The sequence below is a fragment of the Theropithecus gelada genome, chromosome 9, assembly GCF_003255815.1.
Source record: "Theropithecus gelada isolate Dixy chromosome 9, Tgel_1.0, whole genome shotgun sequence".
In the NCBI taxonomy this organism is placed as follows: domain Eukaryota; kingdom Metazoa; phylum Chordata; class Mammalia; order Primates; family Cercopithecidae; genus Theropithecus; species Theropithecus gelada.
Genome location: NC_037677.1, coordinates 91,665,392 through 91,686,851, shown reverse-complemented (window position 1 = coordinate 91,686,851; position 21,460 = coordinate 91,665,392). Strand labels below are relative to the sequence as shown.

At 43.2% G+C, this 21,460-nt stretch overlaps 1 protein-coding gene across 1 annotated transcript in view; it reads left to right on the top strand.

The window, feature by feature from the left end:
• The window catches only part of PDLIM1 (PDZ and LIM domain 1), a 53,734-nt gene extending 32,710 nt beyond the window's left edge, over window positions 1-21,024 (top strand). Inside the window, exons 5-7 of the mRNA XM_025396493.1 lie at window positions 11,261-11,412; window positions 19,935-20,052; window positions 20,482-21,024. Of these exons, the coding sequence (XP_025252278.1) occupies window positions 11,261-11,412; window positions 19,935-20,052; window positions 20,482-20,668 (457 nt within the window). The 3' untranslated portion in view covers window positions 20,669-21,024. The remainder of the gene's footprint in view (window positions 1-11,260; window positions 11,413-19,934; window positions 20,053-20,481) is intronic.
• Window positions 21,025-21,460: the final 436 nt, after the last annotated feature.

The following is a 21,460-nucleotide window of genomic DNA, read 5'->3' as shown; positions in this document are numbered from 1 at the left end:
TTTTATCCTGCAGAACTGAAACTCTATACCCATTAAAAAACAACCTCACCTTTCTCCATCTCTCAAGCCCCTAGCAACCACTGTAATACTTTCTAAGAGTTTGATTACTTTAGATATCTTATATAATTGGAGTCATGCATTTGTCTTTTTTCAATTAGCGTAATGTCCTCAAGGTTTTCCCATGTTGTAGTATATGACGGGATTTCCTTTTTTTTTTTAAGGCTGAATAATATCCCATTTTTTTTTTTCGCATTTTCTTTATTCATATTGATATGGTTTGTCTGTGTCCCCACCCAAATCCCATCTTGAATTCCACATGTTGTGGGAGGGATGCAGTGTGAGGTAATTGAATCATGGGGTCAAATCTTTCCCATGTTGTTCTCGTGATAGTGAATAAGTTTCACAAGATCTGATGGTTTTAAAAAGAGGAGCTCCCCTGCACAAGCTCTCTCTCTCTCTCTTTGCCTGCTCCATCCATGTAAGATGTGACTTGCTCCTCCTTCCACCATGATTGTGAGGCCGCCCCAGCCATGTGGAACTGTAAGTTCAATTGAACCTCTTTCTTTGTAAATTGCCCAGTCTTGGGTATATCTTTATCTACAGCAAGAAAACTCACTAATACACATGTTTTTATGGACGTTTAGGTTGCTTGCATCTCCTGGCTATTGTGAGTAATGCTGTAATGAATGTGGGTGTGCAAATATCTCTTTGAGATTCTTCTTCATTTCTTTTGTATATAATCAAAAGTGGGATTGCTGAATCATGTGGTAAATTTTTAATTTTTTGAGGAATCTCCATACTGTTTTGATAGTAGCTGTACCATTTTACATTCCCACCATCAATACGCAAGGGCTGCAATTTCTCCACATCCTTACCAACATTTGTTTTATGTCTTTTTGATAGTGGCCATCTTAACAGATGTGAGGTGATATCTCATTTTGGTTTTGATTTGCATTTCTTTAATGATTAGTGATGTTGAATATCTTTTCATATGCTTGTTAATCATTTTTGGCTAAATGTCTATTCAGATCATTTGATCAGTTTTTAATCGAGCTATTTGTTTTTTTGTTGTTGAGTTGTAGGATTTTTTAATATATTCTAGATATTAATTCCTTATCATACGTATGTTTTGCAAATATTTTTCCTATTTCGTAAGTTGCCTTTTCCCTCTGTTGTTTCCTTTGTGGTGCAGAAGTTTTAAAGTTTTTAGTTCTATTTGTTTATTTTTGCTTTTGTTGCTTGTGTTTTTGTGTCATATTCAAGAAACCATCGCCACATTCAGTGTTAGGAAGCTTTATTTTTATTTTTTAATAGAGACAGAGTCTCAGGCTGGTCTCGAACTCCTGGGCTCAAGTGATTCTCCTTACCTTGGCCTCCCAAAGTGCTGGGATTACAGGTGTCAGCCACAGCACCTGGCCCCCTATGTTTTCTTTTAGAAGTTTTATATTTATAGTATCTGGTCTTATGTTTAGGTCTTTAATCTATTTTGAATTATTATTATTATTATTATTGAGACGAAGTCTCATTCTGTTGCCTGGGCTGGAGTACAGTGGCATGATCTTGGCTCACTGCAACCTCTACCTCCTGGGTTCAGGTGTTTCTTCGGTTTCAGCCTCCTGAGTATCTAGAACTATAGGCTTGTGTTGCCACTCTCAGCTAATTTTTTTGTAGTTTTTGGTAGAGATGGAGTTTCACTGTGTTGGCCAGGCTGGTCTCGAACTCCTGACCTCAAGTTATCTCCTGCCTCAGCCTCCCAAAGTGCTGGGATTACAGGCATGAGCCACGGTCCCTGGCCAAATTATTTTTTATGCGGTGTTAGGTAAGGGTCCAGCTTTATTCTTTTACATGTGAATATCCAGTTTTTCCAACACCATTGAAGAAATTATTCTTTAACCATTGTGTAGCTGTGGCACCCTTGTTGAAGATCATTTGACAGTGTGTCCAAAGGTTTATTCATGGGCTCTCTATTCTATTTCATTGGTCTCTATATCTGTCTTATGCTAGTACCATACTGTTTTGATTACTGTAGCTTTGTAAAATGTTTTGAAATAAGGATGTATGAGGCCTCCATTTTTGCTTTTCCTTCTCAAGGTTGTTTTGACTATTTAGGGTCCTTGGAGATGTTATATAATTTTACAATGGTGTTTTTTTATCTGTAAAAAATGCCATTAGGGTTTTCATAGTGATTGCATTGAAGATGTAGATGCTTTGGGTAGTACAGATATTTTAACAATCTTAAGTCTTCCAGTCCATGAACATGAGATGTCTTTGTTTATTTGTGCATTCTTTGGTTTCTTTCAACAATGTTTTATATTTTTAAACATTTAAAAATGTTTCATAATTTTAAAATGTACTCTATTCAGTGTACAAGTCTTTCACCTCCTTGGTTAAGTTTATTAGGTATTTTGTTCTTTTTGATGATTACACATGAGATTGTTTTCTTAGTTTTCTTTTTGGATTATTCATTGGTAGTGTATAGAAACAACTGTTTTTTGTTTGTTGATTTTGTGTTTTGCAACTGTGAATTCATTTATTAGTTCCAATAGTTTGTGTGTGTGTGTGTGTGTGTGTGTGTGTGTGTGTGTGTGTAGTGGGGGGATATTTAGAGTTTTCTATGTATTTGATCATCACGTCTTTGAACAGATACAATTTTACTTCTTCCTTCCCAATTTGGATGCCTTTTATTTATTTGTATTGCGTAAGGTCTCTGATTAGGACCTCCAATGCTATGTTGAAAAGAGGTGGTAAAAGTTGGCGTTCTCGCCTTGCTGCTGATCTTAAGAGGAAAAGCTTTTGGTTTTTCATTTTGAGTGAGATGTTAGCTGTGGGCTTTTCATACATGGACTTTATTATGTGGAGGTAATTTCCTTCCATTCCTGTTTTGTTGAGTATTTTTATCATGAAACTTTGTTAAATTTTGTCAAATGCTTTTTCTGCATTCAGATGACTGTAGTTTTTGTCCTTCATTCTGTTAATGTGATGTGTTACATTGATTGATTGTTACATGTTAAAACATCCTTGCATTACAGGAATAAATTTCACTTGGTCATGGTGTTTAATCCTTTTAATATGCTGTTGAATTTGGTTTGCTAGTATTTTGTTGAGTATTTTTGCATCAATATTCATTAGTAATATCAGTCTATAGTTTTTTTTTTGTTTGTGGTATCTTTGTCTGGTTTTGGTATCAGAGTAATACTGGCCTCATAGAATGAGTTTGGAAGCATTCTCTCCTCTTCAGCTTTTTGGAAGAGTTTGAGAAGCATTAGTTTTAATTATTTTAAAATTGTTTGATGGAATTCACGAGTGAAGCCATTTGGTTCTGGGCTTTTCTTTGTTGGAATGTTTTTGATTACTGATTCAACCTCCTTACTAGTTATAGGTCTGTTTAGAAATTTTTAATTTTTTTTTATGACTCAATCTTGGTAGGTTGTGTTTTTGGGAATTTATCCATTTCTTCTAGGTTTTCTAATTTGTTAATATATAATTGTTCATAGTAGTCTCTTACTATCCTTCTGTGGTATCAGCTGTAATGTCTCTTTCATTTCTGATTTATTTATTTATTAATTTACTTACTTACTTAGAGACAGTCTGTCTCTCTTGCCCAGGCTGGAGTGCAGTGTCTCACTGCAACCTCTGCCTCCTGGGTTCAAGTGATCTTCTCACTCCAGCTTCCTGAGTAGCTGAGACTACACAAGTATGTGTCGCTATATCTGCTTAATTTTTTTTTGTAATTTTTGTAGAGACGGGGTTTCACCATGTTGCCCAGGCTGGTCTCCAACTTCTGAGCTCAAGCAATCCTCCTGCATTGACCTCCCAAAGTACTGGGATTATAGTCGTGAGCCACTGTGCCTGGCATGATAGTATTGTTGAATTTTTCTGTATCCTCTCTGATTTTCTGTCTAGTTGATCTATCAGTTGTTAAGAGAGGGGTGTAGAAGTCTTCAGCTAAAATTGTGAATGTGTCTCTTTTCCTTTCAGTTCTGTCAGTTTTTGCTTTACATATTTTGAAGCTCTGTTGTTTGATGCACGCATATTTAGCATTGCTATAGCTGTTGTTAACTCTTTTGTGACTATATACTGTCCCTTTCCATCTCTGGTAAATTTACTTGTTCAGAGGTATACTTATCAGATATTATTAATAATATAACCACTCCTGTTTTCTTCTGATTAATATTGGCATGATATATTATTCTCTACTCTTTTACTTTTAGCCTGCTTATATATTAATATCGGAAATGAGTTTTATGTTGATAGCATATGTTTGGGTCATGTTTTAAAATGTACTGTTTTGTATCTACCCTGTTGGTTTCTGTCTTTCAGTTGGTTGATTTAGATGATGAACATTAATGCAATGATTGATATGTTAGGACTTAAGTCTGGTATTTTATTTTTTGTTTTCTGTTTTCCACTTCTCTGTTTTCTTTTGCCTGCTTTCCTGTGGGTTATTTGACATTATTATTATTTTTTTAGAATAACATTTTTATTTGTAGTGTTTTTTATTCTATGTGTTTGTATAACCTTTTCAGTAGTTATCTGGGTATTACATTGTATATATATATATATAACTTATCACAGTTTACTGGTATCATCATTTCAGGAGTTCAAAGAAGTATTGAAACTTTGCTTCTCTTTGTGAACCTTTGCCCTCCCCTGCTTACAATATAGTTAAAATAGATCCTTTTATACACTTAGAACCACATCAGACAGTGTTACAATTTTTGCTTTACTTGTCAACAAGAATTAGAATATATTAAGAGGGAAAGCAGTTTTTAAACCCATGTTTTTGCTTATGGGTTCTTTTTTCATTCTCGATATTCCAAGGTTCCTTTTTTTTTTTTTTTTTTAAAGACAGAGTCTCGCTCTTGTCCCCCAGGCTGGAGTACCGTGGTGCGATCTCCGCTTACTGCCACCTCCACCTCCCGGGTTCAAGTGATTCTCGTGCCTCGGCTTCTTGAGTAGCTGGAATTAACAGGCGTCTGCCACCATGCCCAGCTAATTTTTGTATTTTTAGTAGAGACAGGTTTTTGCCATGTTGTCCAGGCTGGTCTTCAACTCCTCACCTCAGGTGAGCCACCGTGCCTGGCTGGTTCCTTCTTTTCTTTTTTTTGTCTATTTCCTTTAAACATTGTTAGGGTAGCTTTGCTAGAGATAAATGCTGTCAGTTTCCCTGTATCTGAGAATGTCTTGATTTCGTCTTCATTCTTGAAGGATATTTCCACTGTATACAAAATGCTAAGCTGGCAGTTTTTTTTCTTTCAGCAGCTGAAAACATTGTGCTACTTCCTTCTTTTCTTTATGGATTCTGGTAAGAAATCTGCTGTCCTTTGAATTGGTTTTCCCCTCTAGATATGGTGTCATTTTTCTCTTACTGCTTTGAAAATTCTTTCTTTGTTGTAGTTTTCAGAAATTTACTATGCTGTGTTTTGGTGTAGATTTTTTTGGGTTTATCCTGTTTCCTGTTCACTTCACTTATTTATGTCTTTTGCCAAATTTAGGACACCTTCAGACATGATTTCTTCTAATACTTTTCTAGTCCCACCTTTTTTCTCTTCTTCCAAGACTCCATTGACATGAATTTTTGATCTTTTATATATTCCCATAAGTTTGTGAGGCTCTTCATTTCTTTCTTTTCCTCCCCATTCTATTTTTCTACGTTCCTGAAATTGTATAATTTCTAATATTCTACCTTCCAGTTCACTGATTCTTTCCTTCGTCTTCTTCATGCTGCTGCTGAGTGTATCCACTGTGGTTTTATTTCAGTTATTTTGTCCGTTCTAGAATTTCCATTTCATTCTTTATATCTTCTGTTTGTTGAGACTTCACTTTTTTTGTTTCAAGTGTGCTCATAATTGTTCATTGAAACATTTTTATGATGACTGTGTTACCATCTTTGTTAGATAATCCCAACATCTCTGTCATCTTGGTGTTGGCATCTCTTTATTGTCTTATTTACAGTTTGATATCTTCCTGATTCTTCTGAGAGATGGGATTTTTCAACTGACTCTTGAACATTCTTGTTATTATGTTATTAGATTCTGGATCTCATTAAAACCTTCTGTTTTCACTGGCTTCCTCTCAGATAGGGGGTTGGGGATGCTGCCTCATTACTGACAGGTGGGGGTAGAAAGTCTCATTTCCCCACTCTGCCTGTGTCACACCTGAGGTCATTGGGGCCACTCATTACTGCTGGATGGGGTGGGAGTTCTGGCTCCGCACATGGCCTCCACTGACACCTTATGGGTGAGTGGTAGCCTAGACACTGCTGAGCAGTGGTGAGAGTCCTGATTCTCTCCTAGGTTTTCTTCATTACAGCTGGGTAAGAATGAAATATGGACTCCCTATTGGGCTTTCTCTGAGCCTATCCCAGTGATAGTTGGGGAACCACATCATAGCCTGGTGAGACTGGAAGTCTGGACTCCCCACTTGGCCTTTTCTGGCATTTGGCTGGAGAATAGTGGTTGTTGTTTCAACGTATTGTGTTTTGCTGGGCTGCCCCTCTCTGGCCATTTGGTCAGAGACAGCAGGCTCCTCTTGAGACTTCTGTCTGTGCCCATTGCCCTTTCCAGGTTGCTGCCCTCAGCTCCATGTCTGGGATGTCCGAGGAAACAAAAACACCGTGGGAGCTCACCATCGTGGTCCTCAGGACGCGGGGTCCCTAGCCAGTCTGACTTCTGTTGCCCTGTCAGAGTCTTCTCATGTTGTTTTATACGTAATGCCCTGGGTTTTTGGTTGTACTGGGTGAAACAGGGAAAAATATATCTACCTCATCTTCTCAGACAGGAAAAGGATTTTTATGAGGAGACCATCTTCTCCTGTCTGGATGCTTTCAATAATTAATGTAATCCCCCTTTCTATTCCAATCTTTGTCTCACAGGTAGTTTTATTAAAGTATCAAAATGTTCTTACTATGTGAGAAAATGACCCTACTAAGGTTATATCAGCAGTGAGGATTTTTTTCTTATGGCTGTCTTGTTTTAGCAACCTCTGCCTCCTAGATTCAAGCGATTTTACTGCCTCAGCCTCCCGAGTAGCTGGGATAACAGGCGCACACCACAGCGCCCGGCTAGTTTTTTTTTCTGTATTTTAGTAGAGATGGGGTTTCACCGTGTTGACCAGGCTGGTCTCAAACTCCTGAGCTCAGGCAATCCGCCTGCCTTGGCCTCCTAAAGTTCTGGGATTACAGGCATGAGCCACCGTGCCTGGCCTTGCTGAGATTTATATACAGATAATTAAGTTGCTGCCACAGATGACGGCCCAAGTTAAAAAAAAAAAAAAAAAAAAAAAAAAGGCCCCTTATATCCTCACTCTGGGCACTTCATGGTTCTGATGGAGTAGACTTTCATCCCAGGGTTGCTGTGCTGACCCATGCTCCACAGCCATGGACATAGTGCTTTCCATCCTCCTTGTCCTTCTGACCCTCACCCCAGCTGCCCTTTTGGCTGGAGCAGCTGTGAGAGTCGCATAATGTCTGCAGGCTCAGCCTCCAAAATCCTTCTCTGGGAGGTGGGCTCAAGGGGAGTTTCTTCTTATGTTCTAAAGACCGCTGGGATCCTCCTACACCTGGCTCTGTCAGCCACCTGATTCGGCAAGGATGGGAGTGGCGTGGCTAGAATAACCCTGGGGCCCTCAGGTCAGGTCCTAAAATAGTGGGAGAAAATATTCAACATTTAGGAAACTGATACACATCAGCTCCCAGGGAGAAACAAGAACTAGGAAACTTTGTGCAATGTATTGTTACTCCAAAGTAGTTGAATTTCCTTAAACTCGTTATTAAAACTGTACAGAGTGGGTTCAGAAGAAAGTGTTTATTTTCACTGTTCCACCCTCAAAACTTGTTCTCCTGGAAACTGAATGGTGTGTGTTATATTTTCTGAAGCCATATCACTGTAATATTCTTTCTCTCATTGCTGTTATTAATATCAAAATGAGAAATTTTTTGTTCCATTTCTCCTTCATATTTTTGTCATCATTTTTAAAGGTATTGTGGTAACATGTCAATACCTTGTAGTCTAGTGTCTAAGACTTAGACTTTGGATCTTAGGATGTTATTTTTGATTCAGGTGTATCAATACCTTAAGTAAGGTAATAGATATAGAAAGTCTTTTATAAATTATCCAATGGTGTAAAGATACTATCATTATTGAGGAAAAATGGTAAGTTATTTTTTTTTAATCATTACTCATTACTGACAGGTGGGAGTAGAAAAATCATGTAAATCCTTCACAAGGTGATTTGCTGGAAGAATATTTGATGGCCTTGTGGTCTGGGTTCTGTCATTTTTTCGGTGTGTTCTGTTGGTGGCTTCCAGACATAACATACACCAAAGAAGAGGAAAAATCTTTCCCAAGAACATTCCATAGTCTGATCTCAATTTTAAAATAGTCCTAAGTGTAATAGAAAAAAGATTTATCCAAAAATAATGTAATATGCTTATTATGGGGCAAGTTCCAAACTCAGGACTCCTAAAAGAGTCAGGCATATAACTCAAAGAAAGGGCTGGGAAGTGAGACAAAGAAAGACCCTTGGTTAAAACAACTCCCCCAGGTGGCCCCATTGCCTGCCCTAGGAGGCACCCACAGGTCCCTGCAGGTGGGGGAAGAGGCCAAGCAGAGAGCAGCTGCAGTGGGCAGGACAGGCAGGGATAGCTGCTTTCCCTCCCCCAAATGCAGCCAGCCCGAGTGACCAACCCATGAATCTTGCTACTTAAATTCTGACCACCTTTGGCAGCCGCAAAGCATATGTCACTCTTTGGGTGCCTTTTCCTTTATTGTGAGAACATGGTTGGAGTCTAAGGGAAACACCTGGATCTTGATTGCTGTGATTGACTCTGCCTTTAGCTGTGGACCTGAGTACTGAACATGCCCCAGAGGTTGTCTCAGAAAAAAGAAAGGAAGAAAGGAGAGGGAGAGAGGAAGAGGAAAAGGTAACTTGCAGAGAATTACCCAGGGCAAACATATACCCTGGAAATGAGTAAGCGTAATTGATATAATTCAGTGACTCCAACCCTAAAGAGAGACTGGTTAGAGTTGCTGGATAAAACCACTCCTGGCCACTGCCTGCATCTGTAAAGCTCGGAGGCAGCCTGGTGGGCTGGAGACTTTATAGCTTTATTACTCAGGAAGCACCACTTGTTTATATACAAATCTATCCATCTGCATCAATAAATTGCCCCACCATCTGATATTTGCTCTTTGGTTCCACTGGGCACGCTAGCCTTCCTTCCTAGCAGCTCAGGCTGAGCGGAAGGAGGTGATTTGGGGCCAGGAGGTGGGGCTGCCCATGTCCCTGGCAGAGCCCTCAGAGGCCGGCTGCCCTGGAGGACTTTGTGAGCCTACAGGAACAGGGGGAGCGCAGCAAGGAGGAAGGAGGCCCTGGACCCACTCTGCAGTGTACATTCACTTGCTTGATGCCTACAGAACTGTGACTTGTGCCTGGCATTGAGCCAGGCCTGGGAGTGTGATGGGGAGCAAGACAGGCCATGTCCCTGCCCTCCTGGGGCTTACTTTCCAGGGGGAGACAGACAACAAAGAAAAAAGGGAATGCAAGTGGAATCCATGGGGAGAGAGCAGGTAGGGAGTTAAGAGTGATGGTGGGGATGTAGCGGACTGTTTGGAGTCGGGGTCAGGAAGGCCTCTCTGAGGAGTGCACTTGAGCAAAGACCTGGATGAAGCATGGGAGCCATGACAACACCTGGGAAGGACATTGCAAGCTGAGGGCACAGTAGGTGCATAGGCTGTGAAGCTAGTGTTTCCCAGGCACAACAGGAAGCCTGGTCTCAGTAAAGTGAGCCAGGGCTGGCAGGGTATGTGTATGGAGGGAGAAGCGTGGGACACATATATGAGGGACTTTTTCCTCTGTGATAACATTTACTCCCAAAAAGTTTATTTTGATTAAACATATTTTAGTATTAAAACTAAATATTTTGTGCTAAGTCAAATGAGAATACATTGAGCCACAGCATGACATAGTCTGATTCATTTTTAAAATATAACTCTGGGCCAGACACTCTGGCCCATGCCTGTAATCCCAGCGCTTTGGGAGTCTGAGGCTGGAGGATCACTTAAGGCCAGGACTTTGAGACCAGCCTGGGCAACACAGCAAGACCCTGTCTCTACAAAAATAATGACAAAATTAGTGGTGGATGGTGGCACACCTGTAATCCTAGCCACTCAGGAGGCTGAGGCAGGAGGATTTATCTATTGAGGCCAGTAGTTCGAGGTTACAGTTGTCTGTGATTGCACCACTGTACTCCAGCCTGGGTGATAGAGTGAGTCCCTGTCTCTAAAAAGCATGAAAAACATCGCTCTGATATTTTGAATAGAGGCCATCACTCTGGCCTCTAGTCAAAAATAAGACTGTCCTTGGGCCGTCAGTGACAGTGGAGAAAAGTCACGCATCTTGTCAGCTGTGCTGGTAAGGCATGGCACGGCTTGGACCTGGGGGAGTGGGGGAGGTGAGAAGGGCTCAGATGCAGGATAGATTTACAGGTATAGCTGATGAGAGACTACCGTCCTATCACCGTCCACCACTTAGAAAGTGGAGCCCTGGGGGAAAGAGGCAGGCTCTGCCTGTCTTGTCCTGTTCTGGGTCACCCAGAATGACAGGAGGAAGGTGAGGACGACAAGGCCTGGCTTGCCCAGTCCCTGGGCCTGAACATCAACACTTCACAAAGCACTTACATGTCCCATCCTTACCACCAGCCTGTGAACCAGGCAAGGAAAGTACTGTTACCTCTGTGTTATAGGTGAGGAGACCCAAGCGCCTGGCCTTGAGAATTAGGAAGAATTTATAGACAGGGAAAGCACGGTGAGACCGTTGGGAATGGAGAACACTGTGATTCTTGCTCGTGAAAGCAATGTTTGTGGCCCATACAAGGGGGACCCGGCTGAGTTCTTCATGGTCGGGCTGTGGTTGACATTTTTTTTTTTTCTAAATTTTCTCTGGACATAATGCTGTTGATGGAATTTATAAAGAGAGAGAGCATTCTCATTCCATGGGATTAGGCCCAAAAGTAATTGAGCTACTGAAGCTATTTAGAAGAAGAGCCTCTGATTGCATTGAAGCAGCAGCCAGCTCTGACTACAAAGACATCTCAGTTTCACTGCGCTGGCAGCAGATCTGTGGCTGATTTAGGAGAGGGCTTTGAGATCATTTCTATCCATCCTTCAAATCAGCAGTGTCTTTGCCTGGAGGAGGTTCCTGGTGAAGTTATTTTTAACTTCTGTCATGTCCTAATCAATTTTTCAAACATTCTTCACAGCTTAGACCATGCTCAGCCTCCAAGCAGCCTTGTCATCGACAAAGAATCTGAAGTTTACAAGATGCTTCAGGAGAAACAGGAGTTGAATGAGCCCCCGAAACAGTCCACGTCTTTCTTGGTTTTGCAGGAGATCCTGGAGTCTGAAGAAAAAGGTAATCAGCTCCATCTGCAGTCAGAGGCTCTTGTTGAAGGTCAGATGTGAGAGTCGGTCATTGCGGAAGCACAGGTGAACACACTCTGGAGCCGGCTTTGGAGGGCATGGGCTTTTAAAATGCTGAAATTCTTTAAAAGAGATAGCGAGAGGAAGAGAGGGTGCTGACCACATTTTCCCATCTGGGTCTGTATTTAAGAAACTCCAGGCTTGGCCAACTGTGTCCTGTCATATGTACAAGAGGATGCTGAGGTTGGGGAGAGCCTGACTGCTGTGGGAGCCTGTCGGTCTGTCCCTTAGCCATTCATTTGCTTTGAGCCCAGAAACAATACCTTGGTGGTGGCTGAGGAAGGCGAGTGATGAAGGCCATGGGCAATGAGCAGCAGAATGAGAATGCATTAGCGCTCAGTGAAGCCAGGGGCTGGCTTTGCTTGCGGGCTTGTGTTTGCATTTGCTCTAGGGAGGGTGGCCTCTTGAGGGCCTGAGAGCACCCCCTTGTGGCCATGTTGTTACTTTGTGACCTGTGGCAAATCTCTGAACCTTCCCAGGCCTGTTTTCTCATCTGTCCATCAGGGATAAAAATCCTTTCCTCTAAGATTATCATAGTCATGAAATGGCATAAGTTGTGTAAAACATCCATCATTGTAACGGAGTGCTCGCTTCATAGTTATTGTGATGTTTGAAATGTCATGAAGACGCTTTCTTGTCCTTGGGGTGAGCTTTGATGTTGAGGCACCCAGGGTCACCCCGTAGGGTTCTGCAGGTCTCAGGAGACACGCTTCTCACTGAAGACAATTATGTAATGTATACCTATTATGATCATGTTTAAGTGAATAGCTGTAAAAGTATCTTCACTTAATAACAATGCTATACGTTGAGAAATTGTGACAGGTGGATGTATTGAAGAAGGGACGCTTTATTCCCTTCACAAAAGTGACTGTGGATCAGCAGCCCTCACACCTGCTTCCTCCCAGGTGGTTCCTCATCAGCACCTCCTGTGACACTCATGGGCTGCCTTTTCCAGAGAGCTGGGTTTTTACCCTTCCTAGTCCCTGTGATGTCCAGTCCTCCACACTCTCTTCCTTTCTTGAGGCTTGGGCACTTCAGTGGGGTCTTGCTTTCTATGCCCTCTTTCTCTCTCTCATGGACCCATCTGCAAAGAGACAGTGGATGCCCCAGTGAGGGGACACCTTGTGATTGTGAGTATGGGACCTGCCTCAGCCAGGCTGCAAAGGGATTGGCATGTTGGCTGAGAGGCTAGTGTCCTCTGGAAGATGAACCTCCCCCTCAAAGTCTGCAGCTGAAGATTCAGCTTCCTGGGGAGCCCTTTCTGATAAGAAAGTTCCCTTCTGAACACACCCGACACCTGGGCTTCCTCCCCATTTGTGTGATTTCTTTAGAGACGGTGGCAATTTACAACCATAGGAAATCAGGAAACCATGGGCCATGTGTTTGCATGTGCTTCTTTTATGCTAAAATGATACTGTTCTACCACTGCTTTCCTCTTTTGCTTGGAGTAGCTGAGCAGCTGGGAAGTAGTGAACCATGCTTTGTATCAAGTTCCAGTATTAGCTTCACCTGACAAACAACTTGGGGGCCAACCCTTAAGGATGACAGCTTTGTTAAAACATGTGGGAAACCACAGCTTATTTCACTCTTATGTGGATGTGAAACCCTTTAATGAGAGGCAAGGTCAAGTTCATCCATGCCCAAATAAACAAATGCTGCAGGGCTCATCTGGACTCACAGAGAAGGACCTGAGCATGGATTTGGAAGCTCCATGCTTTTCAAGATCTGGACTTCTATCCTGCATGCCAGCAACCAAATTTGTGGCTTCCATTCCCAAGTTTACTTTGTGGTCCTGGTTGGCAGCTGGTGTTCCAACCATCATGCTTACCTCCAGGTGACAGGGAGGAAGAAGGGAGATAAGGCTAACTGGGAGTCCCTATTTCAGATGAGCCAGCTTTCTCCTTCCTAGAAGTTCCACACTACTCTTCCATTTAAATTTTATTGACCATGATTTAGTCACCTGGCTACACCTAGTTAAACGAGAGTCTGGGAATTAGGATTCGTTTTAAAAAAATTTTATCCCTTAGTCTGGATGGTTCTTGCCCCAAAGAGAATCAAGATTCTGCTGGAAGGGAAAAGGGAGATAGTAAATCTTGTAGTTTCTCCTATATCTCTTAATGTGTACCTGCATTACATCTTTACTGACTGTAACAGGATAAATTCCATTCTAAACATTCTTTACATGCAGAAGTCTCTTGGGGGAAGGAACCCAAATGCCTGTTTTTTTTTTTGTTGTTGTTATTTGTTTGTTTGAGACAGAGTCTTGCTCTGTTGCCCAGGCTGGAGTGCAGTGGCACGATCTCAGCTCACTACAACCTCTGCTTGCCAGGTTGCAGTGATTCTCCTGCCTCAGCCTCCTAAGTATCTGGGATTACAGGTGTACACCACCATGCCCAGATAATTTTTGTATTTTTAGTAGAGATGGGGTTTCTTCATGTTGGCCAGGCTGGTCTTGAACTTGTGACCTCAGGTGATCCACTCGCCTGGACCGCCCAAAATGCTGGGATTACAGATGTGAGCCACTGCACCTGGCCCCAAATGTCTGTTTTTATTTGAGATAAAATGATGAAAGGTTAAGGCAATAAAAGTAGTTGATAAGGGGTCCTGTTATTCAGAAAGGCCTCTGGTTTAGAACGCAGTGCTGCAAGGCAGAAAGAGGACTGGCATCCTGGATCTGCCTCTGACCTGCTGTGACACCTCCAGCAAGTTGCCTGCCTTTCTAAGCTCTGGTTTCTGCACAGCTACAATGAAGCTAATAGCCAGGACCTCACCGGATTGTTTACAGGGTTAAGTGAAGCCGCGTCTGTAAACTGCCAGGTGCACAGTGAGTGAGGCCCCTGAAGGAAGCTTGGCTACAGCAGTATTTGGTCGTAAACCTTGAAGACCCAACACAGGCTGTCTCATTTTGGGTAAAATTCAGCCCCTAGGAGAAAGGGCTCTTGGTTCCTCAAACTTCATCTTGTTCTGGATCAAATTCCAAAACTTGCAGGCAGAAGAAGCCGTTATATTAAAAAAAAAAATGGTGAAATATACTTAACATAAAATTTACCATCTTAACAAATTTTAAGCGTGCAAATTCAGTGGTATTAAGTACATTTATGTGATTGTGCTATTATCACCACCATCCATCCACAGAACTCTTTTATTTTGCAACACTGAAACTGTTCTTATTAAAGAGTATCTCCCCATTCCTCCCTCTTCCCAACTCCTGGTAACCACCCTCCTACTTGTCTCTATGAGTTTGACTACTCTAAATCTCTTATATAAGTGGCGTCATGCAGTAGTTGTCCTTTTGGGCCTGGCTTAGTTCACTTAGCATAATATCCTCAAGGTTCATCCATGTAGTGTGTGTCAGAAATTCTTTCCATTTTAAGGCAGAATATTATTCCATTGTTTGTGTATACTACATTTTATTTATCCATTCCTGTGTCCATAGAAGGAGACTTTTAATGATTGGAGGTTTAGAAGGAGCAGTCATAGGCTGAGAAAACAGTGGTGGCCAGAGGCTCTGAGATGAGAAAGCTGGAGACTTGTTCAGCAAGTACCAAAGCTCGTTTTGGCTGGTGCCCAGGGTTCCAGGTGAATCCTTGGGTGATCTCGAGTTAGATACGGGGGACCACCAGGTGCAAGGTTAAGAATCATGAACTTGATTCTAAAGGCAGTGTGGAGTCATGCAAGGTTGTTGAGCAGTGAAGTGGATAGAAAAACAGCTGTGATTTAGCTAATTTTTACTTTTTTTCCAGAAATATTTGGGATACAGTGTTCACTGGAAGAAGAGAAATTTGGAAATTTTTGTAGTTGCCTGGAGTTCAAAGGAAGCTAGTATTTTCACTGTAAGCTGGTTGAGAAGGAAGAGAGATTTCTTTGGATTAGCAGTGCTGGCTGGATATGTGAGAGAAAAAAACCTTGAAGCCAGCAGGTGGCGCTGTAGGGCTGAACAGGCCATAGTGAATCTTGTGTTGGGCAGGCAGCCTTCTCCGCCCCAGCTGTGCTCAGTTTTATCCAGGTCAAGTCTCTTCATTCTAGAAACAGATGTGGATTCTCCCACCAAGTGGAGATTTCATGTCCCTCCTGGCTTTTTCTCATTCTACCCTTTTGCAGCCTCTCTTCTTTCCTGGTGATTTTTCTGTGGATTGAGTGGATTCCAGGTCTTTAAGTGTGAAACGTGAAAAAACCCATTGAGAGCCCGACATCACTGAGCTGGTTCTCAGCCCAATCAGTGCCTTTGCAAACTGCCCAGGTATGTAGAGATGCTGCCATTTTCTTCTTGTCGTGGGCAGGCAGCCAGATGGCTTCATCAGCCAGAAAATGAGGGTATACGTTTGGGATGCTTGAGGCATGATTCTTAGACAAGATGCCCCCCAGGCCCTTCTGAGATCCCTTTAGGCAGGGCCAGGATCAGCGTGAGGTGAGGGAGGCACTGCTTTGAGTGCATAAATTTTTGTTTTTTTAGGCCGCTCTGTCGCCCAGGTTGGAGTGCAGTGGCGTGGTCTCAGCTCACCGCAACCTCCGCCTCCTGGGTTCAAGCCATTCTCCTGCCTCAGCCTCCCACGTAGCTGGGACTACAGGCATGTGCCACAATGCCTGGCTAGTTTTTGTATTTTTAGTAGAGATAGGGTTTCACCATGTTGACCAGGCTGGTCTCGAACTCCTGACCTCAAGTGATCTGCCCGCCTTGGCCTTCCAAAGTGCTGGGATTACAGGCATGAGCCAGCGTGCCCGGCCTTGAGTGCAGAATTTAAGGGGGCACTGGAAAACTCAATAATCAAGACAAAAATGACATTTAAATGCAATATTAAAAAAAATACAGGTAAAATATGTGATGAATAAAATTGGAGATTTGGCTTCCTCCCAAAGGAAGGGAGGAAGGCTTGGGAAGGGCAAGAAGGTGCCTTAGGCTCAGGGAGAACAGAAGTACCAAGGTGGTTTCTCCTTATGCACCTGCTGGTGGGGCAGAACTGAGTCTTCCCCAAGCCCATCCGTAGAGCTCACCACTTAAAACCACGGAGCCTCCTAATGTCTGCCCCATCTCATGTGCTGCCAGGTGGACATCTGTGTGCATCGGTTCCCAGTGATGAACAGTCCCAGCTTTGAGGGGGGAAGCCTAAGTCTGAGCCATGGCACCATGATAGGGCTGTTGACAGTTCAGGCTGCATTCACATATACCCTCTTGTTCCCCATAAGCCAGCCAAGTACCCCAAACCATCTCTCATATTGTATTAGTCAGCAGTGGGTAACCTGTATTTCTGAGGGCTACCGGACAACTGTGGCTCTGCTGGGCTTGGCAGGGCTGGACCAGGCCCCCTGAGTCCTCTCATTCAAGCCCCAGGAAGGGAGAGGCACTCTGGTGCTTGCTGTTTTCATGGCAGAGGCAATAGCTCTATGGGGACAGGGCCAAACCACACTAGAGCCCTTAGTGCTTTTGCCTGTACAAAGCTCACATGTGCTCACATTGGCCAAAGGCTGGGGATGGGGAATTCTACTCCATTGAGAGCAGGGTTTCTCAGCCTTGGTGCTACTGACATTTTGGGCCATATGAGTCCTTGTTGTGGGGCTGCCCTGTGTATTTTGGGATGTTCAGCAGCATCCCTGACCTCTGCCCACTGGACGCCAGTGGCACCCCCTTTCAGTGTGACAATCGAAACTGCTCTCTAGGAGACACAATTGCCCCCAGTAGGGAGCCACTGACAGGAGGTAAGCATGGCAAGAGAGGGGCGGGGCAATTGTGGTCAAAATACAGTCAACCATGTATTCTAAATGCCCCTTGTTGCCAGGTGCAGTGGCTACTGGAGAAGCTGTGGTGGGAGGATCGCTGGAGGGCAGGACTTTGAGACACAACATAGTGAGACGCTATCTCTAATCAGTAAAAATAAAAAATAAATGTCCATTGTGTGAACATGTGTCTCAATTTTTGGTTTGGAAGTATTGGTCAGCATACAGGGACTCTTTCTGAAAGGACAGGAGAGCTAAGGCCCTTGTCTGTCAGCCCCACGATTGCCCAGCGTGACTGCAGTCACGGGGTGACCCTCTCCTCATCCCCTCGCCTGGCACAGGAAGCTGTTTCTTTGCTCTTGTTCAGTGGTTCTTGGATCAACAGCAACTGGGAACTTGTTGGATATGCAAAGTCTTAGGCCCCATCCTGGGCCTTCTGGATCAGAAACTCTGGGGGTGGGGCCCAGCAATCTGTGTGTTAACCAGGCCTCCAGGTGATTTTTACCATCATTAATAGCTACCATGGTACAGGGCTTTGTTACCTAAGATGTGATGAGTGGGGCCTTAGGCAGCTCAGCATCTAGCTACTAGGGGCTTATTTTACATGCACCAGGCTGTCTACAGAAAGGTTCCTTCCTCTGATCTGTAGGAGATGATTGTCATCTGGCTGCTGTAGCATGCTGTACTCTGATGGTTTTTTCTTTCTGTGATGTGGATTTCTTTTCTTTTTTAAAAACTTTATTTATTTTTAAATTTCCAACATTTAAGTTCAGGGGTACACGTGCAGGATATGCAAGTTTGTTGTTACATAGGTAACGATGTGGCATGATGCTTTGCTGCACAGATCATCCCATCACCTAGATATTAAGCCCAGCATCCATCAGCCATTCTTCCAGATGCTTTCCCTCCCCCACTCCCCACCATCTGACAGGCCCCAGTGTGTCTTGTCCCCCCACCATGTGTCCATGTGTTCTCATCATTCAGCCCCCACTTGCAAGTGAGAACATGTGGTATTTGCTTTTGTGTTCCAGCGTTAGTTTGCTGAGGGTAATGGCGTCCAGTTCCATCCATGTCCCTGCAAAGGACAAGATCTCGTTCCTTTTTATGGCTGCATAGTATTCCCTGGTGTATATGTGCCACATTTTCTTTATCCAGTCTATCATTGATGGGAATTTAGGTTGATTCCATGTCTTTGCTATGGTGAATGGTGCTGTGATGAACATAAGAGGGCATATATCTTTATGATAGAATGATTTACATTCCTTTAGGTATACACCCATTAATGGGATTGCTGGGTTGAATGGCATTTGTGCTTCTAGGTCTTGGAGGAATCACCACACCGTCTTCCACAGTGTTTGAACTAATTTACACCCCACCAACAGTGTAAAAGCATTCTTTTTTTCTCCACAACCTTGCCAGCATCTGTTGTTTTTTGACTTTTTAATAATAGCCATTCGGACTGGCATGAGTTGGTATCTCATTGTGGTTTTGATTTGTATTTCTCTAATGATCAGTGATGTCAAACTTTTTTTCATGTTTGTTGGCTGCATGTATGTCTTCTTTTGAAAAGTTCTGTTCTTTGCCCATTTTTTAATGGGGTTCTGTTCATGTTCTTTGTCCTTTTTTTTTTTGAGACAGAGTCTTGCTCTGTCACCCAGGCTGGAGTGCAGTGGCACAATCTTGGCCCATTGCAACCTCCATCCCCTGGGTTCAAGTGATTCTCTTGCCTCAGCCTCCTGAGTAGCTGGAACTATAGGTGCATGCCACCATACCTGGCTAATTTTTGTAATTTTAGTAGGGGGGGGGGGTTTGACTATGTTGGCCAGGCTATTCTCAAACTCCTGACCTCAGGTGATCCACCCACCTCGGCCTCCCAAAGTGTTGGGATTATAGAAATGAGCCACTGTGCCCGGCTTATTTTTTTCTTTTAAATTTGTTTAAGTTCCTTGTAGATGCTGGATAATAGACCTTTGTCAGATGGATAGATTGCAAAAATTTTCTCCCATTCTGTAGGTTGTCTCTTCATTCTGATGATAGTTTCTTTTGCTGTGCAGAAGCTCTTTAGTTTAGATCGCATTTGTCAATTTTTGCTTTTGTTACAATTGCTTTTGGGGTCTTCATCATGAAATCTTTGCTCATGCCCATGTCCTGAATGGTATTGCCTAGATTTTCTTCTAGTGTTTTTATAGTTTTGGGCTTTACATTTAAGTCTTTAATCCATCTTGAGCTGATTTTTGTATATGGTATAAAGAAGGGATCCAGTTTCAATTTTCTGCATATGGTTAGCCAGGTCTCCCAGCACTATTTATTAAATAGGGAATCCTTTCCTCATTGCTTGTTTTTTGTCAGGTTTGTCAAAGATCAGATGGTTGTAGGTGTGTGGTCTCATTTCTGGGTTCTCTATTCTGTTCCATTGGTCTACGTGTCTGTTCTTCTACCAGTACCATGCTGTTTTGGTTACTGTAGCCCTGTAATATAGTTTGAAGTTGGTTGTTTTTGCTTAGGATTGTCTTGGCTTTTTGGGCTTTTTTTTTTTTTTTGGCCAGGTGTCAATCTCCTGCTTTTTAGAAAAATAAACTGGGGACCTGAGAGGTTAAGTAACTTGCCCAGAATCACACAGCAGAGTCACTCCAGTTCCCATGGCCTTGCTTGAACATATATTTATAACTGCTTCTGAAGAACTGAGTGATACTTAAGCAATTCTGCCCTTCCTGGCCAATGAGTGTGTTTTCCTCATTTCAGGGGATCCCAACAAGCCCTCAGGATTCAGAAGTGTTAAAGCTCCTGTCACTAAAGTGGCTGCATCGATTGGAAATGCTCAGAAGTTGCCTATGTGTGACAAATGTGGCACTGGGATTGTGTGAGTATCTGCTTCCCACAGCCTTTATAGACCCTGCAGGTTGGGTAAACCATGAAAATGTGGAAAGTGCTGGATGTTGCACATTTTGCTTGTGAAGGAGACAAATCCGTCCCAGAAAAATGCAGCAGAGAGGCCAGGAAAGTCCTGTGTCCCAGAGCCAGGTTGTGAAGGTTTTCCTTCACTGTGGAGCCCTTAGGTTATGAACATGTAAAATGAGAAAAATCAGGGCTGCCCTGTTGAAGTAGGAGGGGTTTTTGGAAAAATGTCTCTGGACCCTGGGAAGGAGAAGCAAGTCCCTTATGATTGGAGGCCAGTTGGTTTCTGGGAGAAGCCCCAGGCCCCTGCTCAGGAAGGATGGTGCCACCTGCTCGGGTGCCACCTGCAGGTGCTTGTCACTGATGGAGTCCCTTCCCTGCCTTGCTTCTGTAGCGGTGTGTTTGTGAAGCTGCGGGACCATCACCGCCACCCTGAGTGTTACGTGTGCACTGACTGTGGCACCAACCTGAAACAGAAGGGCCATTTCTTTGTGGAGGATCAAATCTACTGTGAGAAGCATGCCCGGGAGCGAGTCACAGCACCTGAGGGCTATGAAGTGGTCACCGTGTTCCCCAAGTGACCCAGCAGATCTGACCGCTGTTCTCCAGCCGGCCTCTGCTGCAGCTTTTTCTCTCAGTGTTCTGGCCCGCTCCTCTCTTGAAAGTCTCTGCTTACTTTGGGTTTCCCTCTGCTTCTAAAACATTGAGTTCCCTCCCTGCCTTGGTTAATTGACTCACACCAGCTGTGCGATGCCTGCTTTTACAATGAAAGGAAAACTGTTTTGTTCAGTATCCCCTTGTCAGCAACACCATGTCCCTTCCTCCCCTCTGTTCTTCTCTGCTGCATTTGGACATCAGCCAAATTTGAACCCAATCAAATATAATGTGTCTGACGTTGATTTTGTTTTTACTCAATAAATTTATAGACTCCAAAGCAGTGTGGTGTCTGTTATCTGATCATGTGTGGCGTTTCCTACTCAAGCCTGATGAGAGTTCTGAGGCGTGTCTTCTTGTTTTGGGTTTCTTGTTTCTCTCAGATTTACTGGCCTTTTCCCCACAACTTGCATCTTAACAAGCTCTGTTCTTATATTTCTTTGAAGCTTACTTGAAATCCTCTTTCTCTAATGCTAATATAAGATACCTAGCTCTGTTTTAATGAAATGAAGTTTTCTTTGCATTGGGCTTGTTCTGAGGCTTATCTGAGGAAATGAATGCTTCCCAAATAATAGGTGGGAGCGTTAGCAGTTGGCTTGGAAACATTCCCTAGTAAGTCCCTCTTCAGTCTGGTTGCTGACATCACAGCTGCTCCCCTTTGTGAGGGGCAGCAACCTCAGGAAAGTGTCCAGCAGCAGCAGAGAGGCCAGGACATGGCC